The 23,662-nt window shown below is 42.7% G+C and overlaps 1 protein-coding gene across 1 annotated transcript in view; it reads right to left on the bottom strand.

Moving 5' to 3' along the window:
- ablim2 (actin binding LIM protein family, member 2) overlaps nt 1-23,662 on the bottom strand; it is a 72,860-nt gene that overhangs the window by 11,587 nt on the left and 37,611 nt on the right. Inside the window, exons 7-18 of the mRNA XM_069672328.1 lie at nt 16,264-16,351; nt 14,414-14,472; nt 14,134-14,175; nt 12,840-12,917; nt 12,606-12,749; nt 12,018-12,050; nt 11,633-11,750; nt 9,773-10,051; nt 9,106-9,177; nt 5,611-5,718; nt 3,804-3,857; nt 100-137 (exon numbers count right to left, since the gene is read on the bottom strand). Coding sequence (XP_069528429.1) covers nt 100-137; nt 3,804-3,857; nt 5,611-5,718; nt 9,106-9,177; nt 9,773-10,051; nt 11,633-11,750; nt 12,018-12,050; nt 12,606-12,749; nt 12,840-12,917; nt 14,134-14,175; nt 14,414-14,472; nt 16,264-16,351 — 1,113 coding nt within the window. The remainder of the gene's footprint in view (nt 1-99; nt 138-3,803; nt 3,858-5,610; nt 5,719-9,105; nt 9,178-9,772; nt 10,052-11,632; nt 11,751-12,017; nt 12,051-12,605; nt 12,750-12,839; nt 12,918-14,133; nt 14,176-14,413; nt 14,473-16,263; nt 16,352-23,662) is intronic.

Here is a 23,662-nt window from a genome sequence, read left to right as displayed (position 1 = left end):
GAGTTAGTGAATTAGTAAATGGATGTACAGTATTTGCAAAGTTGAAGAAAATGGCTTGAAAAGAGACAGATATGGACGCACACATACACACAGACCCACCTTGCCATCCTCCCCATCCTGCCAGGATGTTCTAGAAGCTGTAAAACAGTCACATGTTACAGGAAGTCACAGGTAATGAGCTGGATAAACAGCCTCTCAGCTCCAATGTAGCGCACTATTAAAACTACAGTAAATCACACCCGGGCCATGACATCATCAGCTGCAGACGGCATCTACAGGGAGCTGTGCATACACACTGTGACTGTGGGGTACAAAGGGGTGAATAGCAACCACCAACATTTGTGTGGACAGGATTCTTGGGGCTACATGGACAATTTGGGAGTCTGATACACTGGTCACCAGAGCAACTACAGTCCTGATTACAGTGAAATGTAGTTATAAATCTATGGTCCCATTGGTCAACTGATTACAGGTGGCCTGGTCAAATATTTTGATCCATGACACAAAGTTTTAAAAACAAATAGTTGGAATTCCATGAAATTCTCTCTGATTTGTCCTTGTCCCCAGATGATAATAAAGTCTTCTTGTGACCTTCTGTCCTTTACTCTGGTGCTTCCATCAGCCCAAAATTTCCACGTAACATTTAATCAAATCAAACCAGGAAATGACTCTGAAATTGATTGTGTGCATTCATATTCTCCAGAGGATGAACACTTTTCATTGTGGACACTCTATGCGTTATGGAACCAATGCAGCCAGTCAAATTACTTCCAATAAAAGTGCTTGTTTTTGCAGATATAGCACTGACAATGAAAATGTAACTGTCTGAACGTTTAATCTACATCCTCTACTTGGATTTAATGCAGTTTTGTCAAAAGTGATACATGGATATTGTAGCATGTCCGTCCACAAGGTGGTCAGACACTTCAACTGATCATTTAAACATTTATTGAATGCGCTAAAAAGACTAAAATCACGACTCATTTCCAAATAAAAACATCTCTCAGAGTCCTGATACTTGTGACAAAGTGGCGCTGATGTACCAAAAGATGAACTATTTCATATTTGTGAAACTTATACTAAAGCATTGTCATATAAAACTGTGTAATGAGCTTGTGCATTACTAAGATGGAGATCTCGCATGTTCTTGCGTGGTTCATGTATGCTATGCTTTCATTCTCATAAAATGACAACTTTATTCCCGTAATATTCCGACTTTATTCTAGTAATATCACAAATTACTTCTCTTACGACTTACGAGTCTTGTAAAATTATGACTTCATTCCCATAATCTCTGATTTTTTTTATATAATGTGGCCCTAAAACTCTTATATAGTAAAATATGAATTGGAGCAAAACTAGCTTACTCTGTTAAACTTCACTTAGCATGAGTTATGTAGCTTGTTATTGTCGTTAAAAACTTTAAACACAAACCATATTTAAACAATGCAATATTTCTGTCTGAAGTAACCTTCTGCTTCTTTGGGGGGTGCTAAGACATAAAACATTTCACTCCTTGACCATTTTACCGCTTTACCTCCCTCATGTTACTTTTACAATCAGCAGGAAGTCTTTTTGTTTCCTGTCAAAATAAAAGCGTATTTTTATCAAAACAGGAAGGTAAAAAAAAAAGGCAAAACAAAAGCATCACAAAGAACAGTTTTATGAGGCAATCCCAAAAGCTAAAACTTAACTGGGTTACTTACAGATATACTTAGCATTAGCATTAGCATTGGCATTAGCATGTACAGTGGGCAGAAGTATCTAGATTGGTATTGTGACTAATCTTATATCATGTATCACGTAACTGGACTAATGGGCCCAATTTCCACAACAGTATGTGTGGTCCATTCAAACATGATGTCAAGGTTAAACCATTAGGAGAAGTCTCTACTTGGAACAAAGGGGATTTTTTCCCCTTTGTTGGCAGACTGACAGCAAACGCCTCGTCAGTGACCTCACATCTGCTTGAATGCACACAATCAAGATACGGACAGCCAGCTCATAAATCTGTAGGACCATGCCATATGCAGCTGATTTACTTGTCACATTTGATAAAGAGGAATACTTCCTTGTGTGATAGAGGTGATTAAAGCTCCCCGGACTCATACGTCAGTGTGTTGTGAGTGAACCATAGAACTGGAGGCAACGACAGTGAAGTGTACACCATAGAAGAGACTCACAAACAATGGTGAGGGAAGAGACACAGTGATGGGTGCAACACTAATGCCATCATACGAACAAAGTGAATCATGTACCCGACCATTCACAGTGAACACACAGTCACAAGACCACCACTAAAACCAACAAATGAGCTGGTGAGATGAGTGCAGACATGCATGAGAGAGGTGAGCAAGTTACCTACCAAAGCCCCAAATCCCATCAGTCCCATTCTAACATCAATGTGTCGCTGTGTTGCAGTGTCGGCTCAGACAACGTCATTTCAGGGTCAGGTTTATTAGGCTGAAATCCAACAACGTAGACGTTTTCTAAGATGAAAGTCAGTGTTCATTTAATCAGATATAATCTAGAGAGTTTAACTTTCAGTTGGTGTAGTAAGTGTAGGTGTTTTGGTAAATGTTGTGTTGTCTGAAATATGGTGTTTTGTTTAAGGTCTTGTTTACTGAAAAAGTTTTTTCTTTAATGTTGAGTTTAATGAAAAATGTCTTTGGGAAAATTTTTGTTTTTTGAAATTTTATTTTCTAAAATAGTTTTTGTGTTTTCTGAAATGTCATGTTTTCTGAAGCATTGTTGTGTTTTTGTGAAATTTCTTTTTCTGAAATGCTTTTATGTCTTCTGAAATGTGCTTTTTATAATGTTGTGTTGTGAAATGTTTTCTGAAGTATAACTGTGTTTTCTTAAATGTTGTGTTTCCTATAATGTCGTGTTTTGCAAAATATTTCTCTGGGAAATTTCATGTTATCTGCAGTTTTCTTCAAGTTCTTATTTTGTGAAACGTTTCGGTCAGTGAGAGGTTGTTGAGATTTGGGAAATATTTCTTTCGGAAATTGTTTATTTTCTGAAGTATTTTTGTGTTTTCTGAAAGTGTTTTCTTAAAGTTCTTGTTTAGTGAAACGTTGAGCTCTGTGAAAGGTTGTTAAAAATGTTGAGTTTTCTGTAATCACAAGTTTTCAGAAATGTTTCATCTTGGGAAATGGTTTATTTTCTGAAATGTGTTTTTTAATGTGTTTTCTAAAATGAGTTTTGTGAAATGTGTTTCGTTAAATGTTTTGTTTACTTAAATGTTTTGTTTTGTTAATTGTCTGGAATGTGCTGTTTTCAGAAATGTCGTCTTTTCTGAAATGTTGTGTTTTGTGAATTGTACTCAGTAAATTTTGAGGTTTTTGTGTGCAAATGTTGAGTTTTGAGCAACTAAATTAGGAATCCTGCTGGGAAAGAAGTTGAGGCATAAACCATGTGTGTGCCTTATCAAAAGAATTATCTTGGAGGGGAAAAAAGTGAACAATAAAATCTGTTTAAGTCAGCTGTTTTTTTATGAGCCACCTAGCCCAATGCATCATTTATGTATTTAACTTTATTGCAGAGAAGGACAGCTGCTCTCAGAGCAGGGCCAACAGTTTGGTTGCAACATTGTGCCAAAGCGTTGCCCAACATCCAAATGTTCAACCTTGCACTTGTCCTAGTCCTATGCATGTAGATCCCTGGACTCCTACCAGACAAGTGCAGGCCTTAGAGAAAAAGGGGAGAGAACTGGGATGACGAGATGACTGACAGGCGACATGCAACACATCGTGCAGAGACCAGACCAGAGAAGGAAGTGTTAAAGAGGAAGTAGACTGTACCATGCTGTCTGTAGATGGGGGGTTTTCTATAGATATTATCTTTGACCATAGTCTCTGAAGATGGGACAGACGCAGAGGAAAGAAAATGGACAAAGCCAACATGGGAGGGAGAGAAAGAAAGAGAGAGAATGGAGAAAAGAAGCATGAGTTAGCAGTTATTGAGGGATGAGGTATTTTGAAGAAGCAAAAGGGGGAGGGAGGGGGCGCAAGTATAGCTTGATTTAAAAACAAAACATCTGTCATTTTTATTATGACACATCAGAAAAAAAACAGTTTTATTATTCATGCAGCAAATTCCAAAAACATCAATTTATTGGTGTTTGTTGAAAAGCAAAGGGAAGTTACTTGATGCAGAACGATTCAATTAAAGAATAATATCAGAGGCACGCACGGTCCCCAGGCTGCAGTCTACTCGTATTAGCATTCTTATTAGCGATTCCAAATTAAATCCAAAACAACAAAATTAATATTATAAACAACTCAACAAACATTGAAGTCGTGTTGCATTCACTGTACTGCCAGATGAAGTGTCTCTGTAATAATGGGGACTGCATGTTTTACCCTAAGGTCTATTTAATCCATCTTAATGTCAGTGGACCCAGATGGGCCTCTGACAGAAATGCTTAGTAACAACTGTCTGACATTAAGCCACAGCAGAAACATGACTCACAACAAAACAACACATCTGGGTTGTTCCCCTGGCTTGTTTCAGAGCCTGCCAGCATTTGAAACAATATCCATTTAAAAGCAATAAGGACAATGACTCTGAAAGCCATTAAGTGGATAATCGTTGGCAGTTTTTTCCCCACTTAATTGCTTCCAACATGGGAGGTTTGTTTCCCTCTGCATGACTGACAGTGTAAATGTCAATGGGAACAATATGCTGGATAAAACCAAGTGGGAGACAGAAAGTTTTGAAGGGTGTGCTGTTTAACGTCAACTTCAGTAAAAATGACTCAACTTAATCCTGAGTGATGCAAACAATTAGCAAACATTAGAAAATAAAACAGGACTAGAGATATAAATGAAACTATATTTGATAAAATGTATGGATCAAAGGAAGGTAAACGAGTAGTCAGTACATTGGGCCTCGTGCAAGAACAATTTATAACATCAGATCCAATATCAGGTGTCACCAATGAAGAGAAGTTGGTGTTACTTGGTTAAATTTACAGCAATTCAACTGTTGCAGAAACTGAACAATCCACAAGATTGTCGTGTTTTTTTCGCACCATCAAAAAGTTTCATCTAAAACTTCCCACTAACACAAACATTGGTTAAATGTGAGAAGACTGCTGAACCCAACCTGGAACACTCGACCAAGCAAACCTCTGGACAGGATAACTAAAATGTTCTTGCATGAGGGCCACTACCTTGCTAGCTTCTCAACACTTATCTGCATGTACCTGGAAAGAAAGAAGTTGAATACAATGGAAAACAAAAGTCGAATATATTCTTAATAAAGGAAAGTTTACTTGTCAAACATGAATCGGTGGCTGAAAACCAAATAAAAGTCTTGCATTTCCGAACCGCCATCGTCGAAGTTTAAACCTTACAAACGAACGTAACACCAACGGAAACTCTTCAGGTATTGGTTGGTAATCAAATACCTGAACCCAGGTTCTTAGAGCTCCAAAATAGTCCAGTGCACCAACTGTTTATGGCAAGCTTGTTTGGGGTTTGTAGTTTTTTATGACTTAAAAGCCTCACAATCGAGCACTGTAGCTAATGACGACCCAAGTTGTAGAGTTTGAAAACAAAAAGTGGGGGAAATGATTTGGGAGAACAGCGGTTTGTTAGTGCCTACCTGGTATGTGGAAATGCCGGGGAGCAGCCATGTATGTAGAAGTAGAAGAGGGGGATTTGCCATCAGAATAGGTGGATAAGCTCGGGGTACTCCGACCACTTTCACTACCTCCAGTCGGGAAAAGGAGTCGGGGAGCGTTGGATATGAGAAGCAAACGGGAAAGGGGTTTGGGGAAAACAAAGGGTGTTGGGGGAAGGGCAAAAAGGCAGTGTTATGTTAGTCATATTGACACGGCGCAAATAGGAAGCTTTGATAATCATAATGATGCAGGTGACTTGATAACCCAGCCATTTACTGTGTTAAAAATGTCTCTAACGTCTGGTAGAGAATTTGGAAGAGAATCCTACTGATCTGTTAAGTGATGAGACCAATTTGTTGTTTTTCCCAGCAACGTCCTCCATTTCCTCCTTGGGATACCTAAGCGCTAAGGTGGGGACGATTATGTGATCACTCCAGAGTATGCTAGCTTTGCTCTTGGGTCTTCTGGAACACCTGCAGAATAAAACTAGTGGTCTTATCACCTTAGATTGCTCATCTCAAAGATTGGGACCATCCATCCCTCAAAGAAAACTTCACTTTGACTACTTGTATCTCCAATTTTATTCCTTGACCAATGCATAGGACTATAGAAAAAGTTTTGAATGAAGCCTGACGGTACTTTGATACCATTGCATTATGGCTAAGCTCTTGCTCTTATGCTCAATCGTGAACGGGAACCAATGACAGACCCTTACTCCTCTACCTGGGGCGACTGCTTCCCATCCAAACATAACCAAAGAGTTTAACCATCGTCAAAGTTTGCTTTCTGTTTCTAACTTCACAGGCTTCCTCGAGCAGCTACTGAAGATGTGTTGGAGAGGTTGTGCAGCGTTGGTTCACCTCACTGTAAGAAGGTCCTGGATTCAAACAGGTCAGCTGGGGCCTTTCTAAGTTAAGTTTGTGGGTAAAGTTAACTGTATGTGAAGGGTTGTCTGTCTAGGTGTGTCTCGCCTCTTGCCAGGATGAATTGGGACAGGGTCCAGCTCCATGGAACTCTGCTCAAGACAAGTGGAAATGCTTTGCAGAACAGAATACTTCTTTAAGGTCGTTGAAATCTTTTCCTTTGGAACTTGAAGAGTTCTTGAAACCCAGAAAATGTTTGCACCTTTAGCTATAAGACTGCTGGTTCTGGTAGGTCCCCTGAAATGCTCAGAAACAGCTGATATCAACTAGATGCTGCTTTTCCACTGGAAGGTATGACTCAGCATCAACTCTATTTGCTTTGCTCTGTTTTTCCTTTTCTCAAAAGTATCTGGTACCTTTTTTTGGTTGACCTCAGCTGCACTGAAGGTGATTTCATGCAACTTTGATTGAGCCCTGTTCATCAAACACTGACTCAGGTCCTTCTGTGTCTCTTACAGACCAACAAGGTGCTTCTGATTGCTGCATGAGACGCATGAACCCTGCCTACTTTAAGTGGGTACTCTCTGCAGTGGAAAGCAAAGTAGAGGCAAGAAGCAGTTGAGGTGTACAATCCAGGGGAAACTGAATGTTAGCACAAGAATAATTTACCTGCCAGGTATGGATGACCCAGACATTTGTTCTCATCACTGAACAGTTTACAAACACAAAACCTTTATCGTATTTAGTGTACGTGCTTAAACAATGGAAAGCCACCCAATTTGTCCAATGTGTTTTGAGCATTAATCACATTGTGATGGATACATATGTGTGATGTGTATCTCTAATCCCAACGCACCCCATTGTATTACATCACAGGCAGGCTGGGTGATGGAGTCACTGACACCCATAAAGCCAAAAGTAATAAACACTTTACATCCAGAGCTTTGAGGAGGAAACAGGGAGGGTTTTAGAGTCTGCAGGAGAGAGCGTGTTAGCTGATTAAATACACACTCTTCTCCTCCTCAGACAGAGAGGAACCATTGGCAGTGATCTGGATGCAAGTGGATGAGATCACTGACATACACAGCAGTTCTGTTAGTGCTGGTCTGGGTGATCTCCTACACATACACGCAATCAAACACACATGCCCATAAACACACACACACACACACACACACACACACACACCAGGGTACTGTTAGTGCAGTTCTAAATGTAGGGCAGATCCTCCATACAAACATCTGGAGCTGAAGTAGGAGGTGATGGAGGATTGGAAAGTTTGGGGAGGAGATGCATTATAATTCATGTGAACAGATTACACATCAGACTGAAGGTGGATGCCATTTCTCAGTCAGAAACCAATGACACGATAACAAGATATAAAATATGGTTTTGGTATCATTAACAAGGATTAAGGGAGATTAAAATGCCTTATTCAGCTTTGCAAGATCCTAAATTGTATTGCTTAAGTCTCTGAGAGAACCTGATAGCTCATTAAAGCTTTTGCATGAAAACAAATAGCCCTCTTTCACGGCATGTTAGGAACAGCTAGAGCCTGAAGAGGACCAGCAGTGCACTCTGTTACATGCCACTGAAACTGGCAAACAGACCCCAAATTACAGCTCGTCGCTCGGCCTATTTCATTCCTCAGTTTCATCCTTTCTTTCATCTTCGTACATCGAGGACTCTCCTCTCAGCCTCCCCACCCTGTCATGGAAAAACCGCCAACAAACCCTGGACCGCGTGTTCGTGATTTTCTGTGCAAATGGTCCAAGCAGGCACATGTTGGAAAAACGTACTCCAAGGGTTCTGGATAGTCAAAATAACCTCACTGTAGAGGCAGAGGTTCTCTATAAGTGGATTTTAGTGAACTCTTTTAATTAGGGCTGCCATTTTTTTATTCCATTCAATTTGCGCGGTAGGCCTTGCATCACGCTACTGACTATAACAAGGGGTGTTTGTAAATGTCTCTTTATCCATCCGCAGAAGTTCTGTTTCTCTGTCAGGATCTAAACTAAACAACATCTTCACAAAAAGAAATATGCTGACTAATCCCTTTATCGTATCTCATTGGTTCACAGCTAAAACTTACACTAGGTGTATCTCAGCGCCTTGGCCAATAGAGTTGTTTCCAATAAATGCATCTGCTGACTAATGAGTAGCTTGTTCATACACAATGTGTCATTTAAAATCAAAGCCTGCACCTTCCTCCAGATTCAAATCAAGAGCGAGAACAAGTTGACACCAAAGGGATCAAGTCTGAGACATGACGATGAAGAAGGGATCATTCAGGGAAAAAAAACATGGTAGATTAGGTTTTAAAAGCAGGCAAACAAATAGGTCAACTACCCAAACGGACAAGCACGTAAATGAAATCACCTTTTACCGTCCTCTGAAAGACTTAATCAAGTTAAACCATGCACAAACACGTCCACAAACACAAGTAAACAGGGCAAGCAGAATGAGAACTCTGAGTGGTCCTAGGATCGTACCTTGATGCACCCCATGAAACCCAACAACATCACGATACCTTACAACAACATCACAAAACCTGCTAACCATTCCACTAGGGGAGTGACGACACAGAGGAAATAAAGACTACTAGTGTTTTACCGTTAGGAGGAGGTAAACTGAGATGCAGGGATGTCCTAGGTTTAGGGTCAGGTAGGGGGTCCTGTTTGAACCCTGAGGGTTGAGGGAGATCAGGGGATTGGATGAAGCAAAGGGAGGTAGTTGGATAATCCTTCCTTCAGGGGTTACAGCATGCTACAGGAATGTGTACAGTACTGGTTTGTGATGTTGATTTCATGTGGTATCGTAGATAGGATTAGCAGTTTCATGGCTTTGGTTCAGGAATTAACAAAAATAAATCTTCACGAGGGATCAAACAGTGGTAACGTGGAGCAGATGTTCTGTTTCCCATCAGGACTCGTCGGCCTGCGGTGAACCAAGAGATCCAAAGATCTCGAAGTGTGAGTTTCCAACACATGGTTAATTTGATGCTTAAACCGCAGCCCATGCCAAGTCAGTTCAATGGTGGTATCACAGCACTCCATTCGTTTGGACCGACAGTCTCAGTCAAATACAGATCAGATCGGCAACTTGCTGCTGGAGGGATATCTTTGTCCGTCTAGCTTTCATGAATTCTTATTCCAACGCTTACATGCTTCTGTTTTGTCTGGGGACAACCTTGGAAGTTGTTGTGGTTGTTATCAATGATCCCAGCAAGTCATCCATGGTCTGTATTGGACTGGCTCTCGGCCTCAGCGTGCTCTGATACCTCTGAAGTAAGGGATGTAGTTGTGCTGCTGCAGCATGGCCAGAGTGGTGGGGTTTAGGTGATAATTCAAGGCTGCAGTGCCACCTGCTGGTATGGGCGAGTACTTGCCACCACCAGCGCACCCTTCAGCCCCACCAGTATTGTAAAGAGGGAGGGGGGATGAGTCCCTTGCCCAGGTGGAGGGGTACTTAAGGGCGCCCATAAGATTTGGAGGCAAAGGGAGAGAACTGGAGTCACGGGCCTGGCTGCTGTTTCTACCACCAAGGTATACCTCTGGCCCTGAATGTCCAATCAGATCACAGGAAACATGTTGAGTCAAGGAAAAAATTCTGCTTCTTTTGCAGTAAAAATCTTTTCCAGGGGAGTTTTAGGATAATAAATGTGAAGCCCTATCTGTTATACATTTAAGAAATTTCAGCGTCTTCAAAGAGTAACCATGGAAGAACCCATGACACATCAATTTCCACAGGTAGGCTACTTATCAAGTGTCTTAAAGTCCCAAGTGACCCAAAATTCTCGGTTATATTTTGTGCCAACTTTAGACCCAGTATTAAAAAGCCTTTTATCAGCTTTCCTTAATCACAGACTTACTTGTTTTGATCAGTCTTGTGCTGTCCTTGCAGTAAATTTGGGTGCGTTATGCCAATAGCGGCTAGGTGGACTTCCCCTTTAAATAGTATTTAAGCATACACATACAAGTGTGCTATTTTCTACATTTGATTTACATTGACTTTGATTCCAAAAAACATCTGTCAGGAAAACATAGCACATGAAATACAGTAACTTTTCTCCTTACTAAACAAATCAGTGTAGAAAGCTCAATAATTACTTCTCAAGGCTACCAGGTAGGAAAGTTTTCATTGACCAAAGTCAGCACAGTTTGTAGTGGGGATTCTGAGACACTCGATAAGTATCGGCCCTCGCAAGAACATGTATTCTGTCGTTTTTAAAGTGGTAATCTCGAAGATTTCAGTTTCGTTCTCTTTGGCGGCAGCTTGTGGCGATAAACGGTAATTGCGGGAGCACCCGGACAGTGCTGCATGTGTGACATCCACGGCTGGGTCCGGTTGTAACTCTTGATTTTCCTCGCTGACTGTTTGCCTTCATCTGAGCGTCCAATTTGGATTCTTACTTTTTCTTGAAGTTGTATCTGTAGTCATCCATCTTTTCTTTGTTTGTTCAGCCATAGTAGATTACTGTTTACTCGCAACGCTTGCAGAGAGCGGAAAAGCAGCCGCTTAGCTCCGCCTACCCTCTCTGGCAGACCAACCACTGCTGGTTGATGGAAAACGCGTCACTGACTGGGCGCCGCTTGTGATTTTTTCCACGCAAGTCGCCACAGACACCCAGTCTGTAATACTGCAAATGCAAAGGCTTGCATCAGCGGGCCATAGGCTCAATCACCGTTGTGTTACCTCATTCGGCGATAGATAGAGACTTAACAGACATTTATTTAAATGAAATCTTCGAGATTATCACTTTAAGCACTGATATGTGAATATTTAAAGGGCTTGAACATAAAGTAATCCTTCACCCGGCTGTCAGGGGAAAAAGGAGGGAACATTAGCAGACGTTTGCTAAACTTGACAGCCAGTCAAGCGCAGTTTTCAGATCATCCGAAGGGCTTTGACAGTGCAAAATGATACCGTATAACAGCTGCAGATTTAAAGCAAGTTGTACAGGAGCATGTCATTTGATTTCTGGTTTAAGGTTTGATCACATGCAGGAAGTCCACTTAAAAGTATGATAACACAATGCTATGTTTACGAAGCAGAATAAAAGTAAGAGAAAAAGGTAATGTCCTCCAGAAATGTAGAAATACTGATAGCTGTGTGCCATACGTGTGTATGAGGGTGTTACCTGGTCGGCTGTAGTTCTGGGGGGAACGGGACGGGGTGTAACGTCCGTAGCCCCCCAGGGAGCTGTTGGAGCTGGGGCTGGAGGGCCTCCGCTGACGGGGTGACTTCTCACCATCACCCTGCACGCACAAACACATCAAGTAAAACGTAAGACGTCCGTTTATGCTAATGAAAAACAATCATCTGTACCAACCATTAAAACCTTTCAAAGCTCCTCAGTCCCTTTAAGAGTCATCACTCCAAACAGAATCTTATACAAGTCCTTCCAAGTATATAAATACAACTCCTGTGTGCCACACGTACACACACAAAAACACACACACGCACAGCAAAGCACTGATGAAGGGTGTTGGACCTCCACTGTGAGACATCATGCATCATATTACCTCAGTAGGAGTAGGAGAAAGCAGCTGGGGGGACTGCAAATCAAGAGGGGGAGAGAGCCAATGATTAGGACGAACTCATATGGTTATATGAGTTAACCATCCGACCGTGAGAGTGATCATTCAACGATGGTGAGTCATGAAATCTGCAGTGAGGGCTGTTCAGTGAGCGCACACAGGGAGACGAGACAGTGACTGCACTGCAGAGGAATGGGTTTGACTCCGAGAGGAGCAGTGAATGACTGATACTGACTGTCAGCGTGAGGGGCGATGATGGAGGGACAGCAAGGCGAATAACACAAAACAAAAGGACGTTTGCTGAATCAAATCAGGTATTCATTTAAGTGAGACAGAGAAGCAACGAAACCTGAGAGATTAATCGTCTTTTCATTCACCAAATGTTGTGGAAAAACACTTCCATCAGTCTTGCTTTCATGAGATGCAACAGCTGCTTTTCAAAGCCACCACACTCTTTCCCTTGATGTAAAAAATGCAGTGCTGCAGTCTATGGCAATGGATAAAATCTCAAACTTAAACTCCATCACTGGAGGTGTATGTATGTATGTTATAGAGAAGATCCGGTGTGTCTACCTCGCCGTAGTGCCTCTCCTCAGACGGGTAGCTGACGTATGGCGAGTAAGACAGCATGTCAGGCCTGTCTATGTTATAGATGGCCTTGGTCTTTGGAAGGGCTGCCAGGTCCTTGTAGTCCAGCATCTCCTCTCCTAGTTTGGCCTGGAAGCAAAGAGAAGAAGAATGAACACATTTAAAAGGGTAAAGAGCTGCTGCTGCCCCCGGTGGTACACAGAGGCGGCGCGGTCTTACATAGATGACTCTGCTCGGGGAGCCCGAGGCGCTGGAGGCTGGGACTGAAGTGATGCTCTCAGAGGAAGTCCGGGTCACCTAAATGACACACACATATATAATCATGTTAAAATCAGGTTGGCGGATGTAACAGATAGAGATATTACTTATTAATCATTCATTCAAGCTCATGCTGTTCGTGAAGAGATATCCTGTTCAGCTTTTCTGTTAAAAAGTGTTTTTTTTGGTGTCCTTTAAGCCACCAGAGAAAGAGCACTCTATTCAGTGCTCTGTGTTTAGTATTATATTTTTCTTAATGAAACAAATTTTTAATTCAATTACATTTATTCTGTCCAAATAGAAAAGAAAAGAAACATCACAATGACCCAGAACCCAGCCAAACATGTACTCAATGTAATAAAAAAGCAGCAAATGCTCAGATTAACAGAAGCAACATGTTTACTTAATAAATGAGTGGAACTGTCTGTCACTGCATAACTTCTAATTCTTCACAAACTTATCCTTAAATACATCCAAAACAATCATTATTTAAAGATAAACTTAACTTTAGCATTAGCTTGATCTTATTCAGAACCTACAGAGCTAGGCTAACCAGGCTAACTGTGTCCCCCTGCTTCCAGTCCTTATGCTAAGCTAGGACAAAGCACACTCTGACACACGCTACACTTAGCACACAGACATGATATTAAATCTTCTCATTTCACTCTGGGTAGGAAGGTGACACAAACTTTTGGCCTTTATATCATTGTTGATAAGTTCTGATCAAGTACACAGACGTGCTTTTAGTGAAGCTGTCCTGGACTCTGACCATCACATTTAATGTTACTGTTACAAGTACAGCACACAGCCTGAAGACAGAGAGTGGACATTCCCTGTTACAACAAAGTAAATATTTGTATCTATGCTTGGATTAACTTTACTGCTTCTAGTTGCTTGAGGTTGAGCAGTCTAATGACCTGGTAGCTAGGATTGGCACCAGGTCTTTTCAGTCCTGAACACACCTTCTCATCTTGCATAATCATCTGTTATGTCCTCTCTGTCTCTCAAGTTGTGTAAGTGTTATTCTCTACAGATTCAGATGCTTATGACACACATCAGCCGCCTCTACTCGAAAGCATCTCCGTACGTGCAGCTACTTATTATCGTCAGTCTCCGACCAATCAAAAGTCTCTACAACAGATTGCATGTAAGCGTCGCTGCTTCTTTAGGGAAAACAAATACAGCAGCAACCGTTATGAGCAACCCATGCAGCAGAGGGTTGTGAGGTGTTGCAGGGACGTACAGGAGAACCAACCTGATGCTCAGGGACGTCATTGAGCTGTATCCGGACCTGCTTCTGGGAAGGAGACGGGTTATGATGAGGAATGAGGATAGAGATGGAGGAAGGGCGGATAGTGGATGTAAAGCTGCTGATGCAATGTGCGATCAACGTAGGCCCCCCTCCCTTGTCGCCTATTTAGAACAGCCAAGCACTTTGTATCCATTCTGTTTCTATTCGGGGGATTTGTGACGCATTAACCTCGAGCATGGAATCTATTCTGACACGTTCTCGCTCGAAGGTCTTTTCCACCCACCTTGCTCTTCTCCTCCATCTTGGCTGCTTGTCTGCACGGAGGATGCCAGATAGAAGATCCTGGAGACAAAAACAGGAAGTGTCAGAGATTGTTTCCAACATTTCAGGTGTCCATTCACACTTTTGCCGGCAGTGTCGCTTTGGCTCGAACAATTTGGTCAAGACTGGAATATCTCAGCATTTGACCCTCTTCACATGGTGGCCATTTTTCTCCAGGTTTTCAACTCATATAAACAAAGAGGAAATAACATTTTTCATTTCAATGCTTTTAAAAAACAGTAGGGAATATTCAGAGAGAAATCTGGTAATGTCATCCAAGTCATGACTCATCCAAGCCACGCCCTGAGGAAGACCCAATGAGGGCCTAAAACCGGTCACCTTTTATTTATTTCTAAACTACATCCTTGGCTCGCTGTGCCTGAAGAACGCCCAATGGCTTCCCTCCCTCGACAGTTAACTTATTAGCCTTCAAGAGCACCTAGCATTCACCTTGAGTTTAAGCACACCTCTGCTTTGAGCTCATTGCTAATGTACGCATGCTAACATGCTCGTTGTTGAGGAAAAGATAATGCTAACAACTTATGTTAAGCCTGTAAGGCTAACTATGTTCTCCACCATCTGAATTTGCATGTGTACATGCTAATGCGTGCTAGCATTGTTTGCGCTAAATGCAACACAACTGTGGAACAGCAATTGCATTACTTTTAAAGGTACTTTGAAAAAACTTGAAAAAGACTTGTGCTAAGAACAACAGTTAGAGAACAGCTGGTGTTAGCATTTAGCCACTTTTACCTTTACTGCTACAATTACTGTTTGACAGAGGTACATGATAGGCTAGGAAAGGCTTACATTTCTAGCTAACCCTGTAAACTAGCTTACAGTATTATAGTTGGGAATGCTGACGTTAGCTGTTATCTAGTTTTTTAAACTTGAAATATTGCCAGATATCTAGGAAAAAGAGAGATACCGGGTGCTCACAGTAGCAAGGTGTTAAAAGGTTTCAGCCAAAGAGTCAGTTAGCATACTGGTAGGATACTATAGGTATGTATATATGCTATAGCCTTTGTAGCCTATCTTAGCTTGTATGTTCGGAGTGTCTCACTATACAATTCTGTAGCTTTATACTACTTTTTATTAATAAAAGAAGTGCACATTGTAGTACTGGCAAAGAATACATAATAAATACATAAAAAAACAGAACTAAAATTGATACGCTCACGTCTTTGTACAAAACTGCTGACATCTACGGCTTTTCCACTTTCTTCTAAAGGATGATTTGGTTCCAGAAAGCTATTTCACTACTAAATCAAGTGACAAGTAGCAGTTCAATGAGAGCTGAAACAAATGCTGCACCCAAGGCAAAGAACCAGCTGCTACTTTGTGTTAGTGCCGCAGCAGCAGTAAATAATATCTCTCGGTGTGTGGCGGAGTGACTCAGGCACAAGTGTGCATGATTCATTCACCGAGCAGCAAACCCAGATCATTAGGAATAAAGAGATTCACAGTGCAGACTTTGTGGTGCGATACGCAATAACACAGGTGTTGAGCGTTTCGAGAAACAGGGATAAAAGAGTTAAGACATGTGGGGGCTGGTGCATCTTATTGTCTAACAATAGAAAGGAATAACTCTGTTACAGCTGCAGGCATACTAAACATCTTCAACATTTGTTATTTCTAGGACAGAGAAGACGTGACAGGAAATGTGGGGAAGAGAGAAGGGGAAAGACCAAAGGGCCGAGGTCCTGCGAGGTCTTTGCCTCTGTACATCGGGCGTCTGCGCTACCGACTGAGCTGAACCAGCACCCCGACAAATCTAAAGGTATTTATCTAAGCTCCCAAAATTGCTTTTACCTTGCAGGTACATTTCTTCTCCCTCTGCAAACATCTGCTCACAGCGGGCGCAGCGGGCACATGAGGGGTGGTAGTGCTTCTCTCCAGCCTGTTGAGAATTAAACAAGAACAGCGTCAACGATTTAGCTTATGCGACGTGTCAAAGGGGTCCATGTACATGCACCTATGGCTCATGTACAGTCATGATAATGAAGATAAACCTCTGCTGCACAAACTAAATTAAAAGAAAGCACGTTGGATAATAGAGAAGCGACAAAACACTGGCAGGACATTTCACAGTTGACTCATTTAGCGATTAAAACTGTCTCATCACTCAGAGTTCATTATTGTAATGGGAATTTGGCATTAATTTGCCATCACGCCTACCACAAAATGACACAAGTGGCTTACTCTGACTGCGTTTGAAGGCGCACTATTATAAAACTCATAATTAGCTTATTAAAAATGCTGCTGCAGCATGAAAACCCGGAGTCCCAGAAGTGCTGCTGAGCTAACACTTATTCAGAGTCCAATTAGCATTACCTGATTGAAGTGCAACCAGTTACAAATGACAAGGAAAAGGTTGTGTTTGGATGTTTAGCCACAAGGTGGAGCACTTGTGTTGAGTAAGAGGCACTGCACACAGTTTGCAGCTGAAGTTCTGGAGTAACAGGCATGAGAGCTGTCCAGTCGACTTGACTGACAGACTTATGACTGGTCAGTGCTCATCAAAAGCAACAGTAAAAAAAAAAAGGTACACAAACAAAACTGCCTTCAACACTTAAATCAAACATCCTGCAAACTCATCAAAAAGACCTCAACAATGAGTCAGCAGTTGCATGAAGAGAAGATACAAGTATGTTCTCTCCAGAGCCTAACAGGGCCGTGTGGGGGCAGGGGGCCTTCATCATGAGGATGGATGTGTCTGCGATATTGCTCAGTATGGATTGTTTCTCAGCTTGTGAAACCACACCGGCAGAGGGATGCAGTCCTGACAGAGAGCCGACCTGGGTCGGGGCGGTACAAAAATGATGCCACCAGTGTTCTGGATGTTCTTGTTCTTCTGTGTGGAACAGTTTGGGTCCAGTTTGGTCTATTCTGATTCACTGTGACTGTCCGTGAGTCCAACTTTATTTGTTTACAGTGTGCTTGTGAGGTTTCCGTAGGTTTTCAATGGGTCCATTTCAGCTTGGGACCTGCGTAGAATTCTTCAGCTGGTAGCAACTATTAGTGCAGTTAAAGTGGGTTGAGACCAAAACTGAAGCAACATTTTGAGGCTTGCAGTTCAATACAAAATCAATGCACCAATTAAACCAATTTTCTGCAAGTCGAGATTCTTCTGACGCCCTGACTTAATCTAAAAGGTCCACCCGAACTCCAGTGGACTACAAATCTGCATCATGATGTTGTTATTTCGGCATCCTTTCGATCTGTCTACTGGAAGTGAATATTTTACTTTATATCAATGCAATTAAAAACAAATATCCTGTGGTTAGGGGTGCAGTGATTACTGCTAAAATCGTAGACAAAATGAGTTGCCAAGAAATGTAATAGTTGGTTTGGTTGCGTCATCATGTGTTTTTCATGCTGTGCGCGGACGTAACATCGTTTTCTGGATCTGAGTTTGCCATCTCACATCCGCACTATCTCTGAGAGTCGCACATGCAAAACAGCGACCGCGAAGATACAGAAACATAGCAACAAATCACAGCAAAATGTCAGCGGCCGATGCAACACCATCGCGTCCTAAAACTTGTACAGTCTGGGAGCATTTCAGCTCTCAGCTCTTGTTCTCCCTCCGTTCATTTCGCTCTCGTATCAGTCGGGGCCAAATCAGCCAAACAAAGTTTATTGAAGACAGATTTCTGAATGAAGACTTTATATTCAGATGACGCGTTTTACGCAGTCTGGCAGAGGGAGCTCGCTAAACTTCCTAAATCCAGGATGCCCGCCTCCGATGTCATGTCTCGTTCAAAATCGTCAGGTTTGAAATGTAGACTGCAGACCTGAAGATTTTTTAGACGATCCGAAGGTATATTCTCGTCGTATTTCAGATTCTGTACCGCTCTGAGCCGTTGCCTGCAGTGAATACGGTCATATTTCACTCCAGCGTCTCTCGCTGGGCAGTTCCTTTCAGAGGGAGGGGCGCAATGCATGCTGGGTGTTGTAGGGATGTAGAATGCAACCACGAGCTGTTTGTACGGCTTTCTCCACAGCTATGGCGGCAATTTCAAATATTATTGCTTCTATTGAATATAGAGAACACCAGCTTTAATGCTGAGAGCTAAAGAAGAGCCATTAAGCCATTATGCAATCCATTATACGATTAGTCGATGAATTGTTTCAATAATCAAAGTAGTCGTTAGTTGCAGCCCTACCTGTGGTCAACTTGGTGTGCGTACCATAGAGCAACATTTTCTGAACGGCAGTTTCACTATTCAGGGATCAAAATCAGCAAAATCTCTTGATTTCCGCTCCAAAACCGCCTCCTCTTGAAGTCATTCACCACCACTTGCATAAGATTGTTTTTCTTCACACTCACATTCTTCTCCAGTCTTTTTTGTTGTGACAACCCAAACCATCACTGGAGTCTTTTTGAGTTATCTCACTATCCTGGCAGATCGTCTTGGTTTGGAGCACGAAGGATTTATGGACTCAATAATAAACTAAACAACTCAAGATGGATTCTTTCAGCTATGAAGTTGTTATTTTTCTCCCCTTGCATCACAGCCATCTGGTGTCTGCTGATCTCTGCCTCCCAACGGCATCCCAGCTTGCTTCAACAGCGTGCCTGATTACGTACAACCCCTCGGAGGTCCGTAATTTTGCTGCGTCATCTCGATATGGAACCATACCAGAAAACAGGACGTCGACACCCTGCTTGATTTGCGCCTGGACAGAATCAACAGCCGATAGAGAGAGGAAGCGACTTGAGACAAAAGGGGGCTCCAGGTCGAGAGAAAAGGACAGTCAGGTGCCTCAAACTGGCTGCGTGTTTGGGACGCCGTGCCAAAAGCTCATTCTGGACCTGAGCTGAAACAGATAAAAAGACAGACACCGAGAGAAAGCGGAAGTTGACTAAGAAACAAGGAGGCCAAAAGATAAAAGGCTGGAACTGGACTGAATTCAAACATGGAAAACTTGAGAAAGCCGGAAAGGAGATAGGACCGCAATCAAATCCTTCCTTTGTGAGAATCCAAGGCTGCATGAGGGGAACATTATCATATTCAACGTCCTGAAAGAAGAAGAGGAGGAGGGGTGGAGGAAGGTCTGTGGGGTGGGAGAACTTAAAAGCTGATGACTGGATGTTTTACTCAGGAATGGGGCTGTAGCTGGTGAACCAGGGTTGAGGTTTGTGCCCGAGACTCCCCGGAGTTTGTGAAACAGCCGAGCTGTAAAGCTCGGAGAGATCAGGACAGTCGAGCGTTGAGAGGGCAGGTGAGATTGCAGAAGCCGCGCAGCCTATTGCACCTCCAGCAGACCATCTGCTTTCCCATAATGATCCTCTAATGCCCCGTTCATCCCCTCATCTCGCAAATGCAGAAACCAGCCAGGCAAGAGAGGTGATGCATTTAGTGGATTAGAATAGATTTTGGTGAGCGGGGCGAGCGGGGCGTTGCTACAGCAGAAAAACAATCAAGCACATACAGAGAGAAACAGTGATGATCTTTGTACAAGTCATCTGTTTATGAGGCTCCCTGTTGCCCTGCCCTCTGTAATAAAACACAACAGACACTACGTGCAGCTCAAGCTTTAACCTGCTACACGTCCTCACACTCAAGGTGCTTTAAAACCTCCCTCTGGTGTAGTTTGGCATCCAAGTGATATTTCATAAATTGTCTTTTTCTGAGAATGCTGAGCCACACGGTGCCCCAAGTTTATTCTGACAAATATCCTTATTTTTTCTGTTACTGAGACAGAACAATACGAACGACTCTCCTGAAGCCACCCAGTCATTAGCTGTGTCTTAATTTGGGAGCTGCATCCTCCGAAGGACGCTACGAAGGATGAGTCATTTGTAGCCTGTGTTGTAGAGGTCTTCATGGGTCCACTGGAACCCTGGGACCTGGGACCCAAACCGGGAACCAGACGGAATCAGGTCCACGTTTTATGTGTGCAACCTGTTCCGGGCCGGGACTTGTTTTATAACCCCGGGTTCCAAGTCTGTTCAACATTATGTGTAATACCCAAGAAAGTGGAGAAAGTGCAAGCAAAGTGCAGCTTTGGCCACAAGGTGGCACCACTGACCTGCCGAGCGAGAACCTGCTTTTGGAGGAGGTGAAGGGTCAGATCACAGGTCGGACTCGGACAACACGGATGATAGCGAACTAGAAATGCTAACGTTAGCAGCCGAGGCAAAGAGTAATCGTTATCATCGTTCAAAAGGACAAATACTCGACAATATTATGATATGCACGGCCAGGCACAGGGGAGAAGGCTACGGCACATTAAGTAGGACAAAAAGATTTGTTTTGACAACTGCCACGGTAACTTGTTAAGAGCAATCAGCTGTGAGGGCGGTGCTTATCGGGTCTATTTTGCCGGCCAGGGTCGGGTCCAACAATTCTCAGTTCTTCATGGGTCCCAGCTGTCAAATAATAGACCGGTCCCGCTCGGTTCTGCATCGTACATTTCCGGTCACAACATTTTGGACCCGTGAAGACCTCTAATGTGTAGGCGGCTAAGGCTGAACGGAACTGAGACGGTCTGGTCTACGGAGGATTTCCTGTTTGCTTCACCAGCTTTTCCGGCCTTATCCTCGCATCTCAAAACACCACTCCTGTCGCCTAGCAACAGGGGGGCTAACTGGCTATCATAGCGTCACGTAACTTAACCTATTATTTTAAGGATCATTTTAAGTTTCATAACATTTGTATCTCTAGCTATTGATTGAGTTTAAACTAAAAACGTTCCCATTTAAACTGTTTTCCTCAGATGCTTCAGAGTCCTGATCTCTTTTGAATTAGGGCGCAATGAATCTACGTTGGGCTGCTAAAGGATGCACCTGATGGAGCCTTCAACTTGGGACAGCCTCTGACGCTTCATATACGTCCTTCAAAAGGTGCAGCCCCTGGATTGGGACACAGCTATTGTCATCTTCCTAGCTCAGTCATCATCCTGACTTAAGGCTGTGAGCCCTCGGGGAGCATTTAAAACCTCTTGCAAAGCAAAGCCGAGATCGACTGCTCGGGACGTCGGGGACATTTAAGGACTATTATAATTGTTAAGAGGCAGTGTAGCTTCCTGGTGCGTATCTAAATACGACAACCTATTCCCAGACACGGATATGTTTCACATCACTCCTTTGCTTTTCAAAGCCGTCATGTTGTGTAAAATCACACAGTCGGGCAGCAATTTGCAGCAGTGTTGTTTGGCTCCTGGTGATAAAGTAAAGCTAGTGTTACACTGTAGCTTCTTTCCTGAATCTCTGCATAAAATGGGCTAAAGAAAAACTCTAGGGCTAACTGTAGATGATCGCTTTGCACCCGCATGAGCAGGTGTTACTTGGATCTTATGTCATACCTACCTCAAAGTTCAACAAGTTTCAACTTTGACCACATTTGTCAGTGACCTCTCAGTGAAAAACTTCCACCTCATACTCCTGATAAGGTGCGGAGGGCCTGACAACAAACACCAGGAGTACGACATACTCACACTATTTGATTGACAGGTGATTTATGTGTGGAGCAATAAATAAACATCACAGCAATGAGGTGACACGAAGACGCACGTCTCATTTCAACCTCCTCAGCCGCTGCCGGCTCCTGTTATTGACTCGATGCGTCCGCACAAAGCCCACTCTTTGATCTCGGCCAAATGTCATGACATTTTGAACGCCCGCTCTCTCTGTCACTGTTTCAAAGTGCAGCGCAGCGCAGGTGGAGTGGCTGCAAATGGCTTCTATGCTAATATACTGTGACAGCTCCGTGTGCTGGCATTTGATTTAATAATAAAACAGGATGCCAAAGAGCCTGGTCGTTATTTATAGACATGTCAGAATCTCCCGGAGGAATGACACTATAGAAGGTTTGTTTTAATGTTTTTATTAGATTGCGTGCGACACAATCTTAAACATCATGCAATACTGAAGGGGAATTAAGGTATTATAAACCTGGGCCATATTATTCAACAATTTGGGGTGACTAATAGTTACTTTACTTTTAGGTAGCAAAAGTTTTGGAAATACTCCAATAGATCGCTTCAACCAGCAGCTGTGGAACAGGCTAGAATGGCCTGGAATTTGTAATCCTTTGGGGCAACTGCACCCAATCAAAGTACGTCCTCTTAAAGTTATTAAAAGTGTCTGATTGATTACGGAAAGGATCGCTACAGAAATAGACCCTTACATTATAGCGTAAGATGCTTTTTGGAAACAAGAAACAGACGTGACTTCATCTCTTTGAAGCCAGAACCAGACCCCATTGACAAAATCAGTCAACTTTACTTCACAGAAAAACAGAGCTGCTTCTCTACACCTGCCTTGAGGGGTTAGTTATTTGTGTTACTGTGTGTCACATGAAGATTATTTTGTACCCGAAGGACACAAAATTATAGGAGCAAACTATCTGACCGAGGCAGCAGTAGACTAGCAACTCAGGCGATCTGCAAGGTTAAATCACCATTTTTGTCAATGGAGTCTGGTGCCTTTAAAGTAAGCGATGAAATGGCTGTATCTCATTAAAAAATTGACTTTAATCAGAAGGTCTATACCGGTTGTGATCCATTCTATAATTTTGTGTGACATAATCTGAAAATATTCTGATCCTGAATTTTTAGTGGACCTACTTTGCACATTTACCCCCAAGGATTACGTTGCAGCTATTACAGCCTTTTTCACAGTTGCTGGATGAAGCAATCTCCTGAAGCAATTCCAAAATGTGATTATTAGCCATCCATCCATCCATTATCTATACTGCTTATCCTGTTCAGGATCACAGGGTGCTGGAGCCTATCCCAGCTGTCATTTGGCGAGAGGCGGGATTACAGCTGGACTGATCGCCTGTCAATCACAGAGACAGAGAACCTTTCACGCTCACATTCACACCTACGCAGACCTGCCAACACTCCCGATCTCTCTATTTCACATTGATACCAATCAAACGGGTGTTCCTCAACCTTTATGTGGGGGATATGTGGAGACAGCCAAAATGAAGGCAGTGGCAAGCATGTGCAAACCACTCCACCTGGCGTGCGTATGCATCTCTCCTCACTGTTGGCAGCTATGCCTATGGACTTGGGAGCGATAACAGACATTAAAAAACCATACAGAAACCATAAATCTTCTCCCTAATGGTGTCGTTAGTTTTTGTAGGTCATACAGAAGCATCAGTAATAATTTCAGTCTGTTTCATAACCGGCCAAAAACTCCTCACAGGAGCTTTAAATATCCGCTGGTCCGAACCTTCCTTCCCATGTTTTC

This window comes from Semicossyphus pulcher, unplaced genomic scaffold (assembly GCF_022749685.1).
Source record: "Semicossyphus pulcher isolate SPU_LCO1_2020_fin unplaced genomic scaffold, fSemPul1.0.p SCAF_21, whole genome shotgun sequence".
Lineage (NCBI taxonomy): Eukaryota > Metazoa > Chordata > Actinopteri > Labriformes > Labridae > Semicossyphus > Semicossyphus pulcher.
Note: the sequence above shows the minus strand (reverse complement) of the source record. Positions and strands in the feature narration are given on the sequence as shown.